This window comes from Corvus hawaiiensis, chromosome 4, assembly GCF_020740725.1.
Source record: "Corvus hawaiiensis isolate bCorHaw1 chromosome 4, bCorHaw1.pri.cur, whole genome shotgun sequence".
Lineage (NCBI taxonomy): Eukaryota > Metazoa > Chordata > Aves > Passeriformes > Corvidae > Corvus > Corvus hawaiiensis.
The window spans coordinates 31,682,652-31,701,422 of NC_063216.1; the positions used below are offsets into that span (position 1 = coordinate 31,682,652).

The following is an 18,771-nucleotide window of genomic DNA, read 5'->3' on the forward strand; positions in this document are numbered from 1 at the left end:
CGGCTCTCCACACGCCGCTGATTGGTGGCGCTCGCGGCTCGCAGCCCGCGCGTTCGCTTCACCGGGGCGCGCTCCCCGCGAGACGCGCGGCGCCTCCGCCGGGCCGCGGCAGCAGCCGGGCAAGCCTGGCTTGGCCAGGGAAGTCGGCTGCCGCCTTGCGCCTTCAGCCTTTCGGCCGCGGCCCTGAAACGAACGCGCCTACGGAGCGGGAAAAATCCGAGCGCACTCGGGGAAGGAGGCCGTTACCGATGGCAGCTTTAGCCAGCGGGCCCGGCGCCGAGCCGAGAGGCTTTGGAAAAAGGAGAGCGAGCCCGAGGCGTGAGCTACAAGACGGCGCTGCACTGCCCGCCTGCGGTGCTGCCGCCCCTCCTTCCGCCTTGCAAACCGCTGGTTGAAGGGGGCAGGGGCGGGGCGAGGCCAGCGCGCGTTTCCCGCCCCGGAGGCGGGGCCTTTCGCCGGGCTCGCGCGAAGGGTCCAATGGGAGCCGGCCGGTGTCTCGCGGGCGGCCAATCGGCGCGGGCGGCGGGCTATAAATAGTCGGCGGCTGGGAGCCGCTGGTGCAGTGCGGGCTGTGGTGGTTGTGCGTTGCTTGTGCGTGTTTTGGTGCTGGGCGATGGCGCGCACGAAGCAGACGGCGCGTAAGTCGACGGGCGGCAAGGCGCCCCGCAAGCAGCTGGCCACCAAGGCGGCCCGCAAGAGCGCGCCGGCCACGGGCGGCGTCAAGAAGCCGCACCGCTACCGGCCCGGCACGGTGGCGCTGCGCGAGATCCGGCGCTACCAGAAGTCCACGGAGCTGCTGATCCGCAAGCTGCCCTTCCAGCGCCTGGTGCGCGAGATCGCGCAGGACTTCAAGACCGACCTGCGCTTCCAGAGCTCGGCCGTGATGGCGCTGCAGGAGGCCAGCGAGGCCTACCTGGTGGGGCTCTTCGAGGACACCAACCTGTGCGCCATCCACGCCAAGCGCGTCACCATCATGCCCAAGGACATCCAGCTGGCCCGCCGCATCCGCGGCGAGCGTGCATAAGTCTCCTGCTGTAGCCTTTTGCCGGCCAAGCACGGAGGCAAGCCATAGAGACCCAAAGGCTCTTTTAAGAGCCACTACAATTCCAGTTAAAAGAGTTGAAGTGCTGTTTTAAACAAAAACGTTTTTATTGGGTGGGAGAGGAGTGATAGTGCAGGGGCGGGATGGGTGTCCATATTTAAGAATTTTAAGTTTATGTAAATAACCCCTATACAATACACAGAAAGAGCTCTTAGCGGCTTATTTGTAATTAATTACGTGTTTGGTTTGACAGTAAAATTTGCAATGAGCTCTAGGAATTTTTTCCTCTTTCCGGAGCCAGAGAGATTTTAAAAGTGCGTTTTTTAACCCGGGGCAACTGCAGACGGTGGTTCATATACTCGGCCGTCCTTTCCCCTCCAGAGCTGTGTCGTCAGGCACGGTCACAGGGATGTAAACGCCATTCTACTTGAGACTGCTGCTTACCCCCCTTAAATCAATATATTCACTTCTCTCTCCGATTTTGTCTCCCTCCCTCACCCACTGTTCATAAAGCACAAGTTACTCCCTGCAAAGCCTCTCGGATGAATTGTAAATGACGTTTATATCCTTATGGGGTTTTATAAAACAAAGTTATATGCAGCAGCTCAGAAAAATGAGACTCGAAAAAAAGGAGAAGCGGGGACCATAAATACATAGCGTTAAAATCTAAAAGAAATTTTAAAATAGCAACCATGCTCATAACAGAGCAGGGCTACAGCCATTTTCATTGTGCATGTAGAGGTTCTTGAAAAAAGAGCCTTTGGGTCTACGTGGGCTGCCTCCGTTCCCTGTCAGGGAGAGACTGTGTCTATTAAGAGCCGCCAATTCTAAAATTTAAAGAACTCTCTCGTATTTTGTGTCCATTTTTTAATTTTTCGGTCCTCAAAGTCCTGCTTATCCCCTGGGATCAGTTTCTCATCAGTATTTGCAGTTTTTCCTACATATCTGAATCTGAGGTCTTAACCCGGTGCTGTAAAACAAAAAATGACCGAAAATTCAAAAACACCCATAAGGGGGCAGCAGGGACCAAGAAATCACCTTATATGAATGCTATTCAGTTCTGAAGCCATTAACAAGCTATTATTGGGATTCCTATAATAATAAAACGAATTAATAAGCAACAGCTTCATTAATAACGTAAGGCATTTGTTTTAAACTAATTTTATTTTTCAGATTGGGAAGACCAATGAAGCATAGGGGGAAAAAAAAAGTGTTTCCCTATAAATTAGTGAAAATAAGACACTTTTTAAAAAATATATGGCATTTGGCTGTGGCATGGATAGGAGAGGGGAGAGACCACGGCTGAAACCGGTCGAAACGGGGGAAGAAAGCACTTAAATTCCATTCTCTCATTTCAGAAAGGACTTCTCCTGAGTAACAGCACCCGGGAGATAGCACAGGGAAGCTGCCCTTCGAATAGCTGCCAATTGAAGCATCTCACGCAAAACAGGCGAAATGAAGGCTTGTCAGCAATTTGTGGGGCCAGTACGGCAGAGAAAACAACTAAGAAACAAGCCCAAAAACCAGGAATAGGATATAATATGGTCTATACTCTTAGAAACAGAACTATTTAATGTAATTTTCGGTATTTGGGGTTGAATGTTCACTACTAAGCAAATCAGCAAACATGCTACGAGTAAATGCACAACTGAGATAAATTACAGCTCTTTTTTGAAAAGGTGGGTGGCTCTTAAAAGAGCCTTTGGGTTGCAAGTGACGGTCCGAGACGCCCTACTTGGAGCTGGTGTACTTGGTGACAGCCTTGGTGCCCTCGGACACGGCGTGCTTGGCCAGCTCGCCGGGCAGCAGCAGCCGCACGGCCGTCTGGATCTCCCGCGACGTGATGGTGGAGCGCTTGTTGTAGTGCGCCAGGCGCGACGCCTCGCCGGCGATGCGCTCGAAGATGTCGTTGACGAAGGAGTTCATGATGCCCATGGCCTTGGACGAGATGCCCGTGTCGGGGTGCACCTGCTTCAGCACCTTGTACACGTAGATCGAGTAGCTCTCCTTGCGGCTCTTCTTGCGCTTCTTGTCCCCTTTCTTTTGGGTCTTGGTGACCGCCTTCTTGGAGCCCTTCTTGGGCGCGGGGGCGGACTTGGCCGGCTCGGGCATGGCTGCAAGCACAGCTTCTCTCTCTCTCCAAGCAGCTACCACCTCAGCAGAACGCCGATACGGGACTGGGGCTCGGGAGCCGCCTTTATAGCGGCGCCGCGGAAATCGCCGCATCGCCATTGGCCCGGCATCATCTCTGCGCTCGGCGCCGAGCGTCCCTATTGGACGCGTCTCGATTCGCCTTGTCATTGGCTGTCGGAACAATTCCTCTCACAGCCAATCGGAAGAGGCGCTGCCGCTCCGCTCGGGTGGTATATAAGGCACGGGGCGCGTAGCGCTCGCTGTTCCTTTGCCTTTCAGGCCGCTGTTGTAGTTTGTGCGTTGCTGCTGGTGCTGAATCGCTGCGATGTCCGGCCGGGGCAAGCAGGGCGGGAAGGCGCGCGCCAAGGCCAAGTCGCGCTCGTCGCGGGCCGGGCTGCAGTTCCCCGTGGGCCGCGTGCACCGGCTGCTGCGCAAGGGCAACTACGCGGAGCGCGTGGGCGCCGGCGCCCCGGTGTACCTGGCGGCCGTGCTGGAGTACCTGACGGCCGAGATCCTGGAGCTGGCGGGCAACGCGGCCCGCGACAACAAGAAGACGCGCATCATCCCCCGCCACCTGCAGCTCGCCATCCGCAACGACGAGGAGCTCAACAAGCTGCTGGGCAAGGTGACGATCGCGCAGGGCGGCGTGCTGCCCAACATCCAGGCCGTGCTGCTGCCCAAGAAGACCGACAGCCACAAGGCTAAAGCCAAGTGAGCGCCGAAGGACAAAGCCCGCGAAGTTTTGCTAAGAGAAACCCAAAGGCTCTTTTCAGAGCCACCCACAAGGTCACTAAGGAGCTAAATTGCTTTTATGTATGCTTAGAAGTCTCTAGCGCGGTTGCAACCGTATTTGTTGCGCCTCTCCCTTCTCTCGTGTTGAAAAAAAAATAGTGCTCTCAAAAGATATTGAGGTCACTAAAAGCTAGCAAGATCCTTGCACACATGGAATTCTTGTGCCTATTGGAAAGGCTTTTTTTCTAAAGCTGCAAGCCACAAGGCTAAAGCCAAGTAAATGTTGCGTGCGGCTAATCTAATTACAAGAGGCTCTGTTCAGAGCCGCCCACGTTGGTCACAAAGGGTTGAGTCACTGCAGTTTTGGTTGTTTGATAATACAGGCAGAAACACATAAGTCCCTTTTTTTTCAAGTCTTTAGTTATGCCATTCTTCGTTCCAGTCTCCCTCTTTCTGTACTGAAGTTGTCTTAATGCTAGTTTATTTTTTTTTAATAACTTATTCGTTTTTTCACCAAGATTAACTTTCCTCTAATGCCTTTTTAGAATTTCTTAATTGTCTAATGATTTATTGTGCTTTGAGAGCACTGACATTCTCAGTGCGTTACCAGTGGCAAGTAGGGGTTTTATAATGGTCTAAATGTCACATGCCCTGGCCAACCACCTCCGCCTTTGCTGTAAGTGCTCTGTTCAGTACGTATTAGAGGACAATATTAAAGTTTTATTAGCAGCCTGGATTGTTTTCTTTGAGAGTACTAAATAGGAGCTGATCACTGTTGCAACGTCATATTTCAGAGAAAGGGGAGTGGGAAGGGAAGCAAATCTTTCTCACAAAAAATAAGGCCCTGAATAAAATTGTGCAGTCCTGGCAGTGACCTTGAACAAATTGTTTCACAACAGGAGAGGTGTTCCTAGCCTCGGGCCCCTGACTGATCCATTTTTGCTGCTTTTCAACACATATATGAAGGAATCCCACCGGCTTTCCTTGCCAGAGTTGTATAACACCAGGGAAAAATTTCAGGCAGGGAGGAGTTTGCCAGTGTTCTCAAGGAGCGGTCTGATGTGATGTGCCACTACGGTGGTGTTCACTGTGTTACACTGGAAAGAGCACTATCGCTTTTAATTTCGTTTTTCTGGCACTTATCACTTGATCCACGCCCTCTTCTCCCCGGGGTGTGAGGAATTTCGAGCCAGCACTTCCTTTTGGGAGAAAACGAGTCCTTCTTAGAAAATTTCCTGCTCTTACAGCAGGTCACAGCGTTGCTTTAAAGTTTGTTTGTCTGTTTAGGTCACAGTGTTCTTTAAAGTTTATTTTTCTGCTTTGGTGCTGCCCTGCTGGCTTCCGATTTCCTTCTGGCTTTAGTGGGACTCCCTGGCTTATTTTTCTCTTAGCATTTCGTGCAGGCTCTTGGTCACAGAGGCCAGCAGCTTCTTGACTTCATGAAGCTCTTTTTTTGCAGCTCGTGGCACTGCAGCAACGGGAGCAGTTTTCAACACGACCATGTTTTATCCCATCTCTCTCCTCCAGCATAGGGAAAAAGAGATGTGAGTTAACTCCCGTGACCTGGGGTTCACTGAGTTTAATTTTCCTAAAACTAAGTTGGTGATAAATTTACCCTTCCATAGGGGAAGGAAGTCTACACTAATCTCCCCTCCGCGTCACCTTGTTCCACATAATGAAACTGTCCTCTGCATATTGGATTGTAGCAAACAATGGGAAAGGCTTCTAAGAAAAACCGTCGGTGCATCACCCAGATGTGTGACTGGGATAAAATTCTAGTTTGTAGACTGGAGAAACTTCCAACAGAACAATTTAATGGGTTTCGTTCCCTTATAAAAGAATGCCCTGATATAAAGAATACAACGGTAATAGTCAAGAAGATATATAATTAATAATTATTATTGTAGTAATTCCTCTTATTTTTTCCTGCTAAGGAACGAGTTTAGTCATTATGCAGTTGTAGTTTCGAATTACATGCATGGGAAATAAAGCCATGAAATAAAGATAGGGCTACATGAGGTCCAGATTATGAAGGGCCGTAGGACCTCGAATGTATATTGTACAGCCATACACTCTTGTGAAGATGCTTTATAGATGTGGTTTACCAAAAGAGGACTAAGTGGGCAGAATGGTTTTGAAAATGTATGTATTTCCTAACAATGCCGGTATGAGCACCGGCAGTCTCCTATAGTCGGCACAGATGGTCTCCCGGATATTTCTTTGACAATAATTTGTTTTTACAACAGCAGAACGGGAGGAAGATAAAAATGCTTCACTGCGTTAATGAGAGCACTTAGCACCTCCAGCGGGCCAGACCTTCACCAGCCCCCCAGGCCGCCCGCCCCGCCCCCGCCGGCGGGTCCCTCTGATGCCGCATCCCCCTCTTCACCCCCCGTGCTCGAGGAAAGGAGTCTGGGCGCAGTTTGGAACGGCGGGATGCACGGTGGCTCCCGGATTGAGGAGCTGGCTGTGCGTTAAAACGAATGAATCTCACGTGAATTCGCGGCTGGTTTGGTTTTTCTTTGTTTTGCGTTTTGCGATTTAATCGCACGAATTTCATTTGGGCATGTTAAGGAGGAGAGCTGGGCTAAAGCTGAGTTTTCCCGTTGCTGCTTAAATACAGCGCGGGCCGGGGGGTAGGTGGGTAACAGAGTGGACGGTTCCCACCAGGAGCCATCATTGCTCCAGCGACAACGAGAAATGGGTTTGTTGGTCTGGCCCTGACAAGCAGATATTTTTCTGCTCCCTGCGCCGGTGCCAGGGACGGTGATTTAAGGACTAATCCGCCTCTGGGAGGAGGGAAATGGAGGAATAACACGGGATGGAGCAGGACTTCACAGTGGGAATGGGGGTGTTTAGGGGCTTGGGGGCTGATCAGGTTACGCTGCTCTGAGGCTTCCTCCAACCCCCTGCGAGGCAAGAGGCCCCTGGGAACAGCGGGGAGAAGGGAAAGAAAAGGGTCAGATATCTCCCGGAAGGGCAGAGCAGGGCCCTGGATTTTTAAAGCCAGAAGCAAGGTATTTCGCCTCCAGTCTCACCCCAACCCCCAGTTAAAGTATTTTTCACTCTTCCTTTGTCAAGAAAGAAACCTGTAGGGTGAAGCAGAAAAGCAGACATCATTCAGTTCAGATGAATGCTGTAAATTAATCCCAGCTCTTTTGCAGTTTCCTGGTGTTTCTCCCTCTTCTTTATACCATGTCATTTCCTGCTGAGAAATGTGAGCTGCTATGGTAAGTCTGGAGTACAACACACACATATCCTATGAGGTTTTGCATGACATGTAAGTATCACTTAAGACTAAAAATCCAGCAGCTACATATGCCTGTGAAATGTGACCATTTAACTTCTTCCATGGGATTTGTAGCAGTGATTTCAAAAGCCCTCGCATGTAGAGAGTGGAACCAACTCAGCTAAACTTGGCTTCCTGAGGCAGCTCAGCTGAGTCCAGGCATCCAGTTTTGCCTGTGATGCAGCTGGTCCAGTCTACTGATGCTTGGAGCACAGGCGGAGGAAACTGTTTAAAACATATTCTGATGTGTTGAAAGATTGGGGCTATGACATTCCTGTGGTAATTTTTGTTTTCTTTTTTAACTGGGATGACTAAAGACACTAACCCCCTTGCTGTGACCCAAGAGCATAAGGGAAAAAACCAAAACAACTTGATCATGTGGAGTTGTCAGATCGTTTACTGTTGCTGCCATTTGCTACAAAAGGAAAAGAGGATGCATACCAGAGATATGTGTATTTCTTCACAGCTCTGATGCTGCACAAAGGGAGGTCAATGTCCTTTAATCTGTCTCAAGCCCAGATTTCAGATGTAACTCTCTATGCGCGCTCTCTTCTTATTTCAGGAATTACTTCTTCCATTTTCCTATGACCTTTGCAAGTAAAACAATCTACATGCAATGTAAGTAGGATTACAGGTACAAAAAAGTTGCGGATTTTATGTGAGATTAAAATTCCAATCTGTTCTGTAACTCTTTTCAATCTACTTATTTTCTAGATGTTGAAAGGAATGAGAAGGAGGTGTCTTTACAAACAAACTGTGGGCCTGCTGTAGATAAAGCCAGATACTGAGAGGTGAAAGAAGCAATGGGAAGAACCATAAATTCCATAGGAATTCCACTAATTGGCACAGACCGTTACACACTCGAGACTGTGTTAAATCCCTGGACTTAGAGAAAAAGAACAGAGACACAAGAAATAAGAAAAAAAACAAGGGGGGGCCTACACATTAGAAGGGGGTCTTTACTAGGCAGTTGGGGAAGTCTGTACCTCTCAAGTACCTCAGCCAATGGGGAAGGAAATGCAGCCAGGAAATTAGGATAAAAAGGAGGCTGCATCCTCCAACAACTTGAGAGACCCCATCGGAAATGCCCATGACATCTCTCTTTATTTGAATAACAGGACTCCTCTGTCTCCTTTTAGGACATAAACTTCTGGTGCTTGTGGATTAATTTTCCTGACAATGTAAAATGGAAGTATGCCCAGAATTGCTTCCTGAGATTTTCAGTGTTAAAAATGAAAGGATGAACATTTGTGATTAATACCCACTATTGTTTTTGACAAGGAATCCTTTTGGAACAACTACTTCAATAGGACTGCTATCAAATAATTCAGTTCTTTGTAGCCATGAAAGAAACTGAACCCAAAACCCAAAACACCCTTTCCACCTACATAGGCCTCTGGTCCTGTGACCCCAGTCCTTGAGGAGAGAACTGCCTCTGCTCATTGTAATGCTTCTTCCTTCCTTGTAGGTGTGTGAGTTGGGAAGGGAGAAGTTCCCAGCTGCCTTCCCATCTACTTTCTGCCCTCTTCTCCAGTGAGATTTGTATCATGTCTTGAGCTGTGCTGTTCTCTGAATGGCATAACCCTAAGACCAGATTTTTGGAACCTGAAGTCCTAATTTTTTTCATTTACCCTCTGACCTGGGCAGATTTTCATCACTGGCTGAAAACATTACATCAAGGTGTGTATTTTTCCCTAGCTGCAGTCAATACTTTTTCCTGCAACCATAATTTTTAAAAAATATATTCTTTTCTATGTAAAATGGAAAAGAAAGCCTCTGAGAAACTACCATTGCAATAATTTGTCCAGGGCATCAGGTAATTATATTCTGTGGCCAGTAAAAAAAAAAGAAAATTGATTTCAGGTTTGTGAGCAGATATTGCTTTACGTCATTAATAAAAACAAAACAAAAATAAAGAAAACCCCCCAAAACAACACCCCCCCCCCCCCCCCCCCAAATCCTAAAACCCTCAAACAAAACAAAACAAAACAAAAACACAACCAGGAAGGAAGAAAAAAGTGGTACAAACAGTGTGTGATTTGTTCAGGTTTTGGTCCAGACGTATGGCATCTATTTCTCATTTCTGATTCACTATTCAGTCAGTTAACTAGAGAATACAGTTACTTGTTCGCCCAGCTGGTGCATTTCACTTTTGCAGAAATAAAAAGAGAGGGTGTTTTCTTTCTTAAAGATGATGATGAATAAACATAAGTTTTACTGCAGGATGGTGATCTAGAGAAGAAATATATCCTTCCAGGAGTGATACTAACTTTATTATTCTAGTAAAAATAAAATAGGGTAATTTTTTGTAACTGGTTGTGTTGTTCTTCAGTATTCTTTTTTGCTGGTTATTTACTACAGGACTAAATTGTAATAGCACTCTGATCGTTTGAGATACAAAGAGTTGAGATACAAAAAAAAAAAAATTAAAAAAAATGTTTGTATTACCAAGTGTAAATATTCCCTATATTTCAGTTGCTGTAAATCAAGAGGTATTTTGAAGGTAAACGTGGAGGGTAGATTAAAAGACAACATGAAGGGCCTGTTTAAAGATTATGCATTCAAGCACTTCCCAGTTTTGAGAATTGATGGGATTAATAACTTTGCTTTGCGCTGGAAGATCATCAAGTTGCAGGCCTAGGGCACACAAGCTGATGAGAGTGTAAACTTTTTGATAAAACTAATGCCACAGACACAGAACAAGCTGAAACTATCAAGACAGAAGCAGAATGAAGATGGACCAAGGAAACAATCCTGAGAATGAGATAACTTCAGAAGGGTACCCAGTGACCAAAAAAATTAATATGACATCAAGGGACCATCACCAAGAATTAAATAATGGAATTTGGGGCTTGGGTGATGGGTGGCACAGATATAATTTAAGTTGCAATCTGGTGTAGGCAATTCCTCTTTGGAGGCACTCAGCTCTATATGCTCTGCATGTTGGATAAAGAAACTACTCACTCAGTAGATTGGAAACTCATCTTCAAGGAAGAACCTAGGGCAGGAAAACTGTTTGAGGTGGCATCTGCTTGCTTCCTTCACGGTCTAGGTGACAGCGGCAAAATCACCTGCTATACCAGGATGATGTATTTGAACACTGTGCCACCTTACTGGTGCTGGGTGATATCATCCTGGGTAGAGTGTCTTGAAGAATACAAAGAACACTACTCTGAAATAAATAGAAAAGAACAGTAAAGAATGTGAAAGACTGAAGAATAAGATGTCATATGATTTTATATTCACACTATTTGCACTAGTGGTTTTGAATGTTCATCCTATTGTTGCATGAAATTTTTAAGTTTTGTTAACTTAATCAGCTTAAATCCTACTACTTTTACCTCTGGTGAAAGGAACGAGTTCAAAATTTTCCACGGTCGTAGCTCTTTGTTAGTTCAGAGACTTTGTCCTCAGCACTGTTAGAAAAATGAGAGTTGTGTTACAAACATATCAGATGTCAAATGCTATGTTCACAGAACCCCCTAATATGCCTTATCATTCATACTGAATCAGCAACGTTTTATTTTCTGTTGAACAAAGAGTTTTATGGGCCTAGAAACAATTTCACACGTTGAAATAATCTATTAAAAAAAGTCCTCTGAGTTTCTGTGACAGCTGCTAATAAAGCATGCAACACGGAGCACACAGAGACAGGAAAGGCAAAATGAACACTTATGAGCTGCGAGGCCAAAAGGCATCACTGAGCTCCTACTTCAAATCAGGCAGCAGGGCTGGCACCTGATAGCTGTAGTTCCAACTGGAGTATTTTAACATGACTGATTATGCAGAATAGCCACCGTCCAATTGTTCTGCTGACCACCTTCACTGTCAAAATATAAGCACTTCTTTGTGCTTTTCTAGTGACTCAGGTACACTTAAAAAGCCTAGAGACTGGAGTATACCATGGTTTATTAATCATTTAAGGTATTAGACATAAACAGATACCCAGAATAAGCAACCTGTGTTTCAGAGTTTGCACCAAAGCACTTGGAGAGATGTCAAAACACCATTTTAAGCTGATAAAGAAGAGGATGGAGAGAGCCTCTTCCCACTGGATATCTGAAACCCAATCTGAGAAGTCCCCATAAACCCTCAAACTGAAATTAACTTTTATTAGGTAATAGGTGACAAATTTATGAGAGACCTGGTACCTGTCTCATTAGCTGTACAACCAAACAACGTGCAAGTCAGTACTTCAAAGTGCACTTTGGTGATTCTGTGGTCCCTGTACAAATTATGTCCAGAAGTTCACAATACATACTTGCAATTCAGGATTATTCAGATCTAGTTTGAAAGTGATAATGGCTTTGATCTACATCTATGGTAGCATGTAATTATCCAAGAACGTGATGGAGTCACTCAGAAAGCCTGCAGTTTGAGCCTAATTAGTAGCTTTATAATAAACTCTGATAGCTTACAAAGCCAGCCCAGGATATCTAGTTCCTTAGTAGTTCATAGCTTTAATACAATTAGTTACAGATAAACGCAGAAAGGACAAGTAAGAGAAAAAAATATTTTCACGTGTTTTCTTAGTTGCAAGGGGAGCCTAAAGCAGTCACAGGGAGAAGCTAAGAAAGTTGCTATAACAAAAAAAAAAAAATCACATGAACAGTAGAATTATTAAGACAAATAGCGAAAATAAAGGCGATTTCAGAAAGTACTTCTGCGTTGTATTGGTGACTGGGCTATTGGCAAGAGCTTTGGATAAACGTCACTTGTTGCTACATAAATTCTTTTGTAGTAGAGTGCACTGTACTCACCTCTTACTTCTCCTACAAAAACCCCAGACACAGCACCATCAAGTGGTAGATCTTACTATAGCACGGCTGTACGTGGATGAGTATTCATTAGTAATAATTTCGATTCCCTCCTAACTAGAAAAATCCCGAAATATTTCTTTAAGTTTACAACACATATATAACAGGAAAACTTTGAATAGTAAGGTCTTACTCATATACAATGACACTGAAAATTGTGAGAACCATAAATTAAGGAAAACCAGCATCAGCTAAGAAAACTTACAACACCTTTAGTTACAGATCTATTGCAGTTAGTGAATGTTCATTAAGACAATTAACTGGAGACCAGTATTTTATAAAAATAACCCCTAAGTTGCATGCAAAACCTAAAAGCCCGACAAAAGAACCCTTAAAAGAAGCTTTCAGAATAATAAAGTTTTTTCTTACGTGATTATACAGCCCTTTTATTGAAAAAGTGGGTGGCTCTTAAAAGAGCCTTTGGGTTGCAAGTGACGGTCCGAGACGCCCTACTTGGAGCTGGTGTACTTGGTGACAGCCTTGGTGCCCTCGGACACGGCGTGCTTGGCCAGCTCGCCGGGCAGCAGCAGCCGCACGGCCGTCTGGATCTCCCGCGACGTGATGGTGGAGCGCTTGTTGTAGTGCGCCAGGCGCGACGCCTCGCCGGCGATGCGCTCGAAGATGTCGTTGACGAAGGAGTTCATGATGCCCATGGCCTTGGACGAGATGCCCGTGTCGGGGTGCACCTGCTTCAGCACCTTGTACACGTAGATCGAGTAGCTCTCCTTGCGGCTCTTCTTGCGCTTCTTGTCCCCTTTCTTTTGGGTCTTGGTGACCGCCTTCTTGGAGCCCTTCTTGGGCGCGGGGGCGGACTTGGCCGGCTCAGGCATGGCGACAACTGCTTATCTCCGAAACAGCAAGCAGCCGCTCTCCGACAAACCGAGGAGCGAAGTGAGGAAAGCGGCTGCGTGCCACGTATTTATAGCTCCAATATGCAAATGAGCAGCATCGGCCCTGCGTATTCTCATTGGTCAGAACACAAAATATGTCATCACTCCCCAGTAGTCGCGTCTGATTGGTCAGAATTCGATTCGCCTTGTCATTGGCTGCCCACACAAGACCTACTTCTCAACCTATCAGCGAAGGGACGAGCTGGTAAAGAGAGAGCAGAGCCGGGGCGCGCCGAGAGTCGGCTGCGCTCTGCTGCCGGTGCCTTTCAGGGGAGGCGAGCAAGGGAAGATGTCCGGCCGGGGCAAGCAGGGCGGGAAGGCGCGCGCCAAGGCCAAGTCGCGCTCGTCGCGGGCCGGGCTGCAGTTCCCCGTGGGCCGCGTGCACCGGCTGCTGCGCAAGGGCAACTACGCGGAGCGCGTGGGCGCCGGCGCCCCGGTGTACCTGGCGGCCGTGCTGGAGTACCTGACGGCCGAGATCCTGGAGCTGGCGGGCAACGCGGCCCGCGACAACAAGAAGACGCGCATCATCCCCCGCCACCTGCAGCTCGCCATCCGCAACGACGAGGAGCTCAACAAGCTGCTGGGCAAGGTGACGATCGCGCAGGGCGGCGTGCTGCCCAACATCCAGGCCGTGCTGCTGCCCAAGAAGACCGACAGCCACAAGGCTAAGGCCAAGTGAGCGCCGAAGCGCCACTGGCGCATTTCTTCTTCTCCAGAAACCCAAAGGCTCTTTTCAGAGCCACCCACAAGATCCTAAGAGAGCTGAGTTATCCAAACAACAGTTAAGGCTATTTTGTATTAATTACTCAACCCGTGTTTTATCTTATTTTTTATTTTTGGCTTAAGATATAGTAGCAACGCTTTCCATATTTTCGTTAACAAAGTCGTGTCAAAACGTCCTCTCTCCATACAAGTTCTTCCTGGTATGGAATACTTTCCGTTTAGTTCTTATGTCGGAGAACATAGGAACAGTATTTGTTGAGAGTACCCGTCCCTCCCCGCTTTTCCGCCTCTTTCTTTTCCGAGTGGCTGATACAGTTCCAGAGATAAGAGGCGTAATCGTCTTCGGGGAAGGGAGGGGGAAGGGAAGCGGGCGGGGACTTCCACTGGCCAATCCTTGGGCAAAGCGGGCTTTTTCAAGACTTAAAGCTCTTTCTTTCTCATCGGGAACAAAAGGATTGGGAGAACTGAGGGCTATATTTGTGTCAGTAAAGAAACCCTCCCCTCCTCCCCCCAAACAGACAAAAGGCATTTACGGAGATACCGTAAGAGAAATAATACAATAGATTAGACATGGCTCAGTAGTAGCGTGCCTGGCAATTGCATTATTTTGTTACAAAATATAATCTTTAAAAAAACATACATCCGATTTTTTATCAAATCATTATAAAACATTGTTTCCTTGTAGTCAAAGTAATCACTCGGAAGAAGAAAAGGTCTACACTTCCCTAAAGCCGCCGCGCTATACCGCGTTCATTAGCATTTCTTTCGGTAATCCTAGGGAACAAAAAATACAAAACACAATTGACCTCTTGACGACTTACGAATTACTCGATCCTTGCTGCAGGTTACAGACGGCCTCGGTGCATCAGCTCCTTTAGGGAAAGTGTGGGTGGCTCTTAAAAGAGCCGTTGGATAACAAAGTATGTAGAGGAGAACTCTTCTGATACAATTTACTTCTTTTTGGGCGCTGCCTTCTTTGCCTTGGCTGCTTTGGGTTTGGCTGCCTTAGGCTTGGCTGCTTTGGGCTTCACCGCTTTCGCCTTAGCCGGGCTCTTCGCGGCCTTCTTGGGGCGGCCGGCCTTTGCGGCTTTCTTGGGGCTCTTGACCGCTTTCTTGGCCGCTGCAGCTGCCGGCTTCTTGGCCTTCTTGGGGCTCTTCTTCACCGCCGCCGCTTTCTTGGGCTTCTTGGCGGCGCTGGCGGGCTTCTTAGCCGCCGGCTTCTTGGGCTTGGCTGCAGGCGCTCTTTTCTTGGGAGCTTTTTCTTTTACTTCTCCGGGTTTCTTGTTGAGGCGGAAGGAGCCGGAGGCGCCGGTGCCCTTGGTCTGCACCAGGGTGCCCTTGCTAACGAGGCTCTTGAGCCCCAGCTTGATGCGGCTGTTGTTCTTCTCCACATCGTAGCCGCCGGCGGCCAGCGCCTTCTTGAGCGCGGCGAGGGAGAGCCCCTTGCGCTCCTTGGAGGCGGACACGGCCTTGGTGATCAGCTCGGTGACGCTGGGCCCCGCGGGCTTGCGGGCTTTGGAGCCGCTCGCCGCCTTCTTCGGCTTCTTGGCGGCGGCCTTGGCGCCGGGCGCGGGCGCATCGGGGGCGGCGGCGGGAGCGGTCTCGGACATCGCGGCGACTTCCTCTGCGGAGCAGGCGAACACAATTGGGCTGGCCCAGGTCAGATGCTCGTATTTTTAGAGCGGAGCCGCGCGGTGATTGGTGGGTTGCAGAGCCCGCCCCGCTGCACGGCCGGGGAGCCCTTCGGTGTGCTCGATTTGTGTTTCTTTGGACTAACAAAAGTGTATTTTCCTCGGAATTTCTGCCACCAAATCGCCCAATTTCCTCGGTGAGGGGGGAGAAGAGCAGGTACTTGCGTTCGGGAGAGTTTCCTGCGGCAAACACGCCATTTGAGTTAAAGGAGAGGCGATAAATCCCGTGTGCTGCTGCTGGAGAGACCTCTGAAGGGAGAAACTTTTGTTTTTCCTTGCAAATTAAAAATTTCCTTTTGACATAAATGTTATAGCAACAACTCAGCCTGATTATTTAGAGGGTTTTCTTGGGGTCAAAGTTGAAATCTGACGAATTAAAGCTATTTTGACAGTTTAAATTGATTTTGAAGAGGAGGAAGTAACACAAACTCCTTTTTCAGCTGTGAATATGGATTAAGAACCGGTTCCTTTGACCATGTGTTTTACCTCCTAAAACGCTAAAGTCTAGTGTAATAGTGTCTCGTACGACCTCCTATTGCACTTTTTATAGAAACATAAGCAATTTGTTATTATCTGGAGATTTATGAACATACACTTGGTTTATTTTGTCTTCCTGGAATTTCAGTACAAGGGAGGCAAAGTTACCCTGCTGCCCTATGTGGGGTGTTTTCTTTTTGTTTGTTTCCCATATGAATTTTTCTACCAATTATTAAGTAAATCAAGCTATTTGCTTTTCATGCTCCATTTTATTTTGAAGTAAATAGTCATTTGATACCTTATGTTACAGAACTGCAGCTTTGTAAAAGAAAGCAATCTCCTAAACTTCTGTTGTTTATGGAAATTATCTTTGTCTCTGGTTAATTTAAGATTTGCAAGGACCAACATCACAGTTTACTAATTATGCTCTTAGTTCCTGAAGAGTATTTTCTTGTTATATATTTTCTCTAAAAGTAGTAGAATTTTAAACCATATTACTGTTTGGATTTTTTTATGTATCTCACAGAATATGGCTACACAAAGGTTTAGGTAAAGCCTCTGAATTCTGAATCCTCTTTCCACTCTAAATAAAACCCACCTAATTATTACTTGTGCATTTTACAGCAATCACTGAAATAAGGAAATGCTTTTATGATAAAAACTAAAGCACTTTGTGATAACCTGAGTTTTAACAAGGGGAGAGGTAGGCCATAGGTCATTCCTAAAGGATCAGGAAAGAGCCAATCAATACTGATATCTGGTGGAAGATGTTGTAATATGCTGAACAGAGCAGAGCTCTGGAATAGTATTTCATTAATCTGTAACCGATTATGAAAAAAAGTGTATTATCCGTTGCCTTGTGTAGTTATTTAAGAAACACGAAGACTACACTACAGCCAGCCCTTTAGTAATACCTGATGTAACATAAAACATGAATACAGTATTTAAGTACATATTAGCAACCAGGAATTCAGATTGTATCAGTAGGCAGTTTTAGGGAAATGTAATTTTATTTCTATGTCATGGTTTCATTACAATGGCTGTTTTGTAAAGACTAAAATGAATATAAGATGAGAGATTTTTTTACATTTGCTGTAAGATTGTGTTTCAGGGAATGTGGAACTATGAATAAATGCACTGAAGGGAAGAATTGTGACCGCCGCCCTGTAAGTATAAAATACAAAAAAAAAAAAAAAGGTTGCAGTAAGACTGCACCTGAGTTCTGTAATGCTTTAAGGGGAAAATAATTGAGAGAAGAACTAATCAAATTGTGACTTTCAAGGCTCTGTTTGGCAATCCTGCCATAGTAAGGATACAGGGATTAAACAAATTGGAGTGGGTGTGGGTATTGCAGATATACCTTCAGAAACTGCCAAATGAAAGTAAAATGTTTTGAAGACTTTATCCTGTATTATGTAAATCAGTGAATGAACCTTTCCACTGATTTGACTGCATAGTGTAATAAGGTAGCAACTGCTGGGAACATATGAAATTTAGCAGTTGCCTAGAGACTTCATTGCATATAGACAGAGGAAAAGCACAGGCCATGAGTGACATGTCAGCAAAATGAAAAATTCATTGTTGCTTATTCTTGTTATTTTGAACACATTTACTTCAGTAATCTTCACTGGAGAAAATGTAAATATTCCAGCTCTCATTTGTGCCTTCACAGAGTGTTCATTCACACTTGTTGGTGGCAAAATTGAGGTGGTTAATAGCCACTATCCCAGTTTTCTGCCTGGATTTTCTCCCAGCAGCTGCAACCCTGTCCCCATTTCCAAAAAGGACTACTAAGTATATATGGGTCTCTAGTTACAATCTAGTAACTTAAACTGAAGTAACTTCAGAAATTTCATGGCAGAGAGAGAAACTATGATCTTTTTTTATGGTTTTGCAGCAAAGACATAAACCAAGTTTAGTGATGTAGAATTTCTACTTGGAACACATATTCTTCTTTATGTGAAAGAAATACATGCAGGAACAATATTGTGGAAAATTAAGGTGTATTTGGCAATTTTAAAAACTGCTGCTCTGCAGTCAGAGCAGATAGTCAAAAAAGAATGAATGGATGTGCTCAGGCAGAGAAAAAATGTGGTGAAGGATTACCTAAAAGGCAGAAGTGGGAGTTTTGCCACCAACTGAGCAAATGAGGAAGGGAAATAATCCTGGTTTAGAGATAGGATATTGTGGAAAAATTTCATTGAGAAGACACTACATAGACTTTTACATGAAGTTTGTTTTTCCCAGTGAGACTGGAGGGAGGTAGAATTCATTATTCATTAAAAGAGAAGGAATGTAATATCAGCATCTCCAGAGATCCTTCTGGAGAAGGCACCACTGTAAGGTCTACTTCATATGAATGACTTCAATCCATCTCACCTTATGGGCACCCTAGCAAGCCACACTACATAACAAACCTGCAGTCTGAGCCCTTCCTGCAAGACGCTTCCCTTCAGATACCAAAATCTATCCAACTTTTGCAGTTATCTTTTAAGACCTCTTGGCGTAAGCAAGGAGACAGAGGAACCACAGCCAAGGGCTGGCACTACACCCGAGAGCTATCAAACGTTCCCATCTGCAGTTTGGGACCTGCCAATACTTGTTCCTAGGAAAATAAGCTGTGGGTTATATTTAGGTATGTTTGCAATAAGGAGAGGTAGCACAGTAGTTGTTCTCAGGCAATTTTGTTAGGAGCCATTAGCATGAGAGCCAGCCACACGAATGTGGCTACTGGGCTGCTCTACCTGCTGTAGCTGAGTGCTGTGCTCAGTCATTCTTAGACAGCTGGAGACCAGAGCCCCTCTCCTTGCTTCAGATGGCAATTTCCAGAGAGATTTAGGGGAGGGCCTTTACATTATGTGCTGCATTCCCACATACACGTTCCACAGGAAAGAGGTATAAATGCTCCCTGCAACCCGTGATTACACTCCTATTACAGTGTTACACCCATGCCTTACTTGCCCTCAGTGACTTCATC

At 46.1% G+C, this 18,771-nt stretch overlaps 6 protein-coding genes across 6 annotated transcripts; 3 read left to right on the forward strand and 3 right to left on the reverse strand.

Moving 5' to 3' along the window:
* The first annotated feature begins 500 nt into the window (after positions 1-500).
* LOC125324934 (histone H3) lies at positions 501-1,101 on the forward strand. The gene has a single exon (XM_048301469.1). It carries the CDS (start codon positions 614-616, stop codon positions 1,022-1,024), a length of 411 nt encoding a protein of 136 aa, XP_048157426.1. The 5' UTR covers positions 501-613; the 3' UTR covers positions 1,025-1,101.
* Positions 1,102-2,722: 1,621 nt separating this feature from the next.
* On the reverse strand, positions 2,723-3,289 carry LOC125324908 (histone H2B 1/2/3/4/6-like). Its single transcript, XM_048301440.1, has one exon. The coding sequence runs from the start codon at positions 3,272-3,274 to the stop codon at positions 2,774-2,776; it is 501 nt and encodes a 166-aa protein (XP_048157397.1). The 5' UTR covers positions 3,275-3,289; the 3' UTR covers positions 2,723-2,773.
* A 173-nt stretch (positions 3,290-3,462) lies between these two features.
* LOC125324916 (histone H2A-IV) lies at positions 3,463-16,950 on the forward strand. Its single transcript, XM_048301449.1, has 2 exons — positions 3,463-3,899; positions 13,592-16,950. Exon 1 carries the CDS (start codon positions 3,501-3,503, stop codon positions 3,888-3,890), a length of 390 nt encoding a protein of 129 aa, XP_048157406.1. The 5' UTR covers positions 3,463-3,500; the 3' UTR covers positions 3,891-3,899; positions 13,592-16,950.
* Positions 12,412-13,165, reverse strand: LOC125324924 (histone H2B 1/2/3/4/6). Its single transcript, XM_048301456.1, has one exon. The coding sequence runs from the start codon at positions 12,841-12,843 to the stop codon at positions 12,463-12,465; it is 381 nt and encodes a 126-aa protein (XP_048157413.1). The 5' UTR covers positions 12,844-13,165; the 3' UTR covers positions 12,412-12,462.
* On the forward strand, positions 13,153-16,950 carry LOC125324915 (histone H2A-IV). The gene has a single exon (XM_048301447.1). It carries the CDS (start codon positions 13,193-13,195, stop codon positions 13,580-13,582), a length of 390 nt encoding a protein of 129 aa, XP_048157404.1. The 5' UTR covers positions 13,153-13,192; the 3' UTR covers positions 13,583-16,950.
* On the reverse strand, positions 13,718-15,267 carry LOC125324904 (histone H1.01). The gene has a single exon (XM_048301437.1). It carries the CDS (start codon positions 15,234-15,236, stop codon positions 14,577-14,579), a length of 660 nt encoding a protein of 219 aa, XP_048157394.1. The 5' UTR covers positions 15,237-15,267; the 3' UTR covers positions 13,718-14,576.
* Positions 16,951-18,771: the final 1,821 nt, after the last annotated feature.

What these genes read in the sequence shown, in the direction of transcription:
- LOC125324915 (XM_048301447.1), top strand. Translation starts at nt 13,193, where the DNA reads ATGTCCGGCCGGGGCAAGCAGGGCGGGAAGGCGCGCGCCAAGGCCAAG.
- LOC125324934 (XM_048301469.1), top strand. Translation starts at nt 614, where the DNA reads ATGGCGCGCACGAAGCAGACGGCGCGTAAGTCGACGGGCGGCAAGGCG.
- LOC125324924 (XM_048301456.1), bottom strand. Translation starts at nt 12,843, where the DNA reads ATGCCTGAGCCGGCCAAGTCCGCCCCCGCGCCCAAGAAGGGCTCCAAG.
- LOC125324908 (XM_048301440.1), bottom strand. Translation starts at nt 3,274, where the DNA reads ATGGCGATGCGGCGATTTCCGCGGCGCCGCTATAAAGGCGGCTCCCGA.
- LOC125324904 (XM_048301437.1), bottom strand. Translation starts at nt 15,236, where the DNA reads ATGTCCGAGACCGCTCCCGCCGCCGCCCCCGATGCGCCCGCGCCCGGC.
- LOC125324916 (XM_048301449.1), top strand. Translation starts at nt 3,501, where the DNA reads ATGTCCGGCCGGGGCAAGCAGGGCGGGAAGGCGCGCGCCAAGGCCAAG.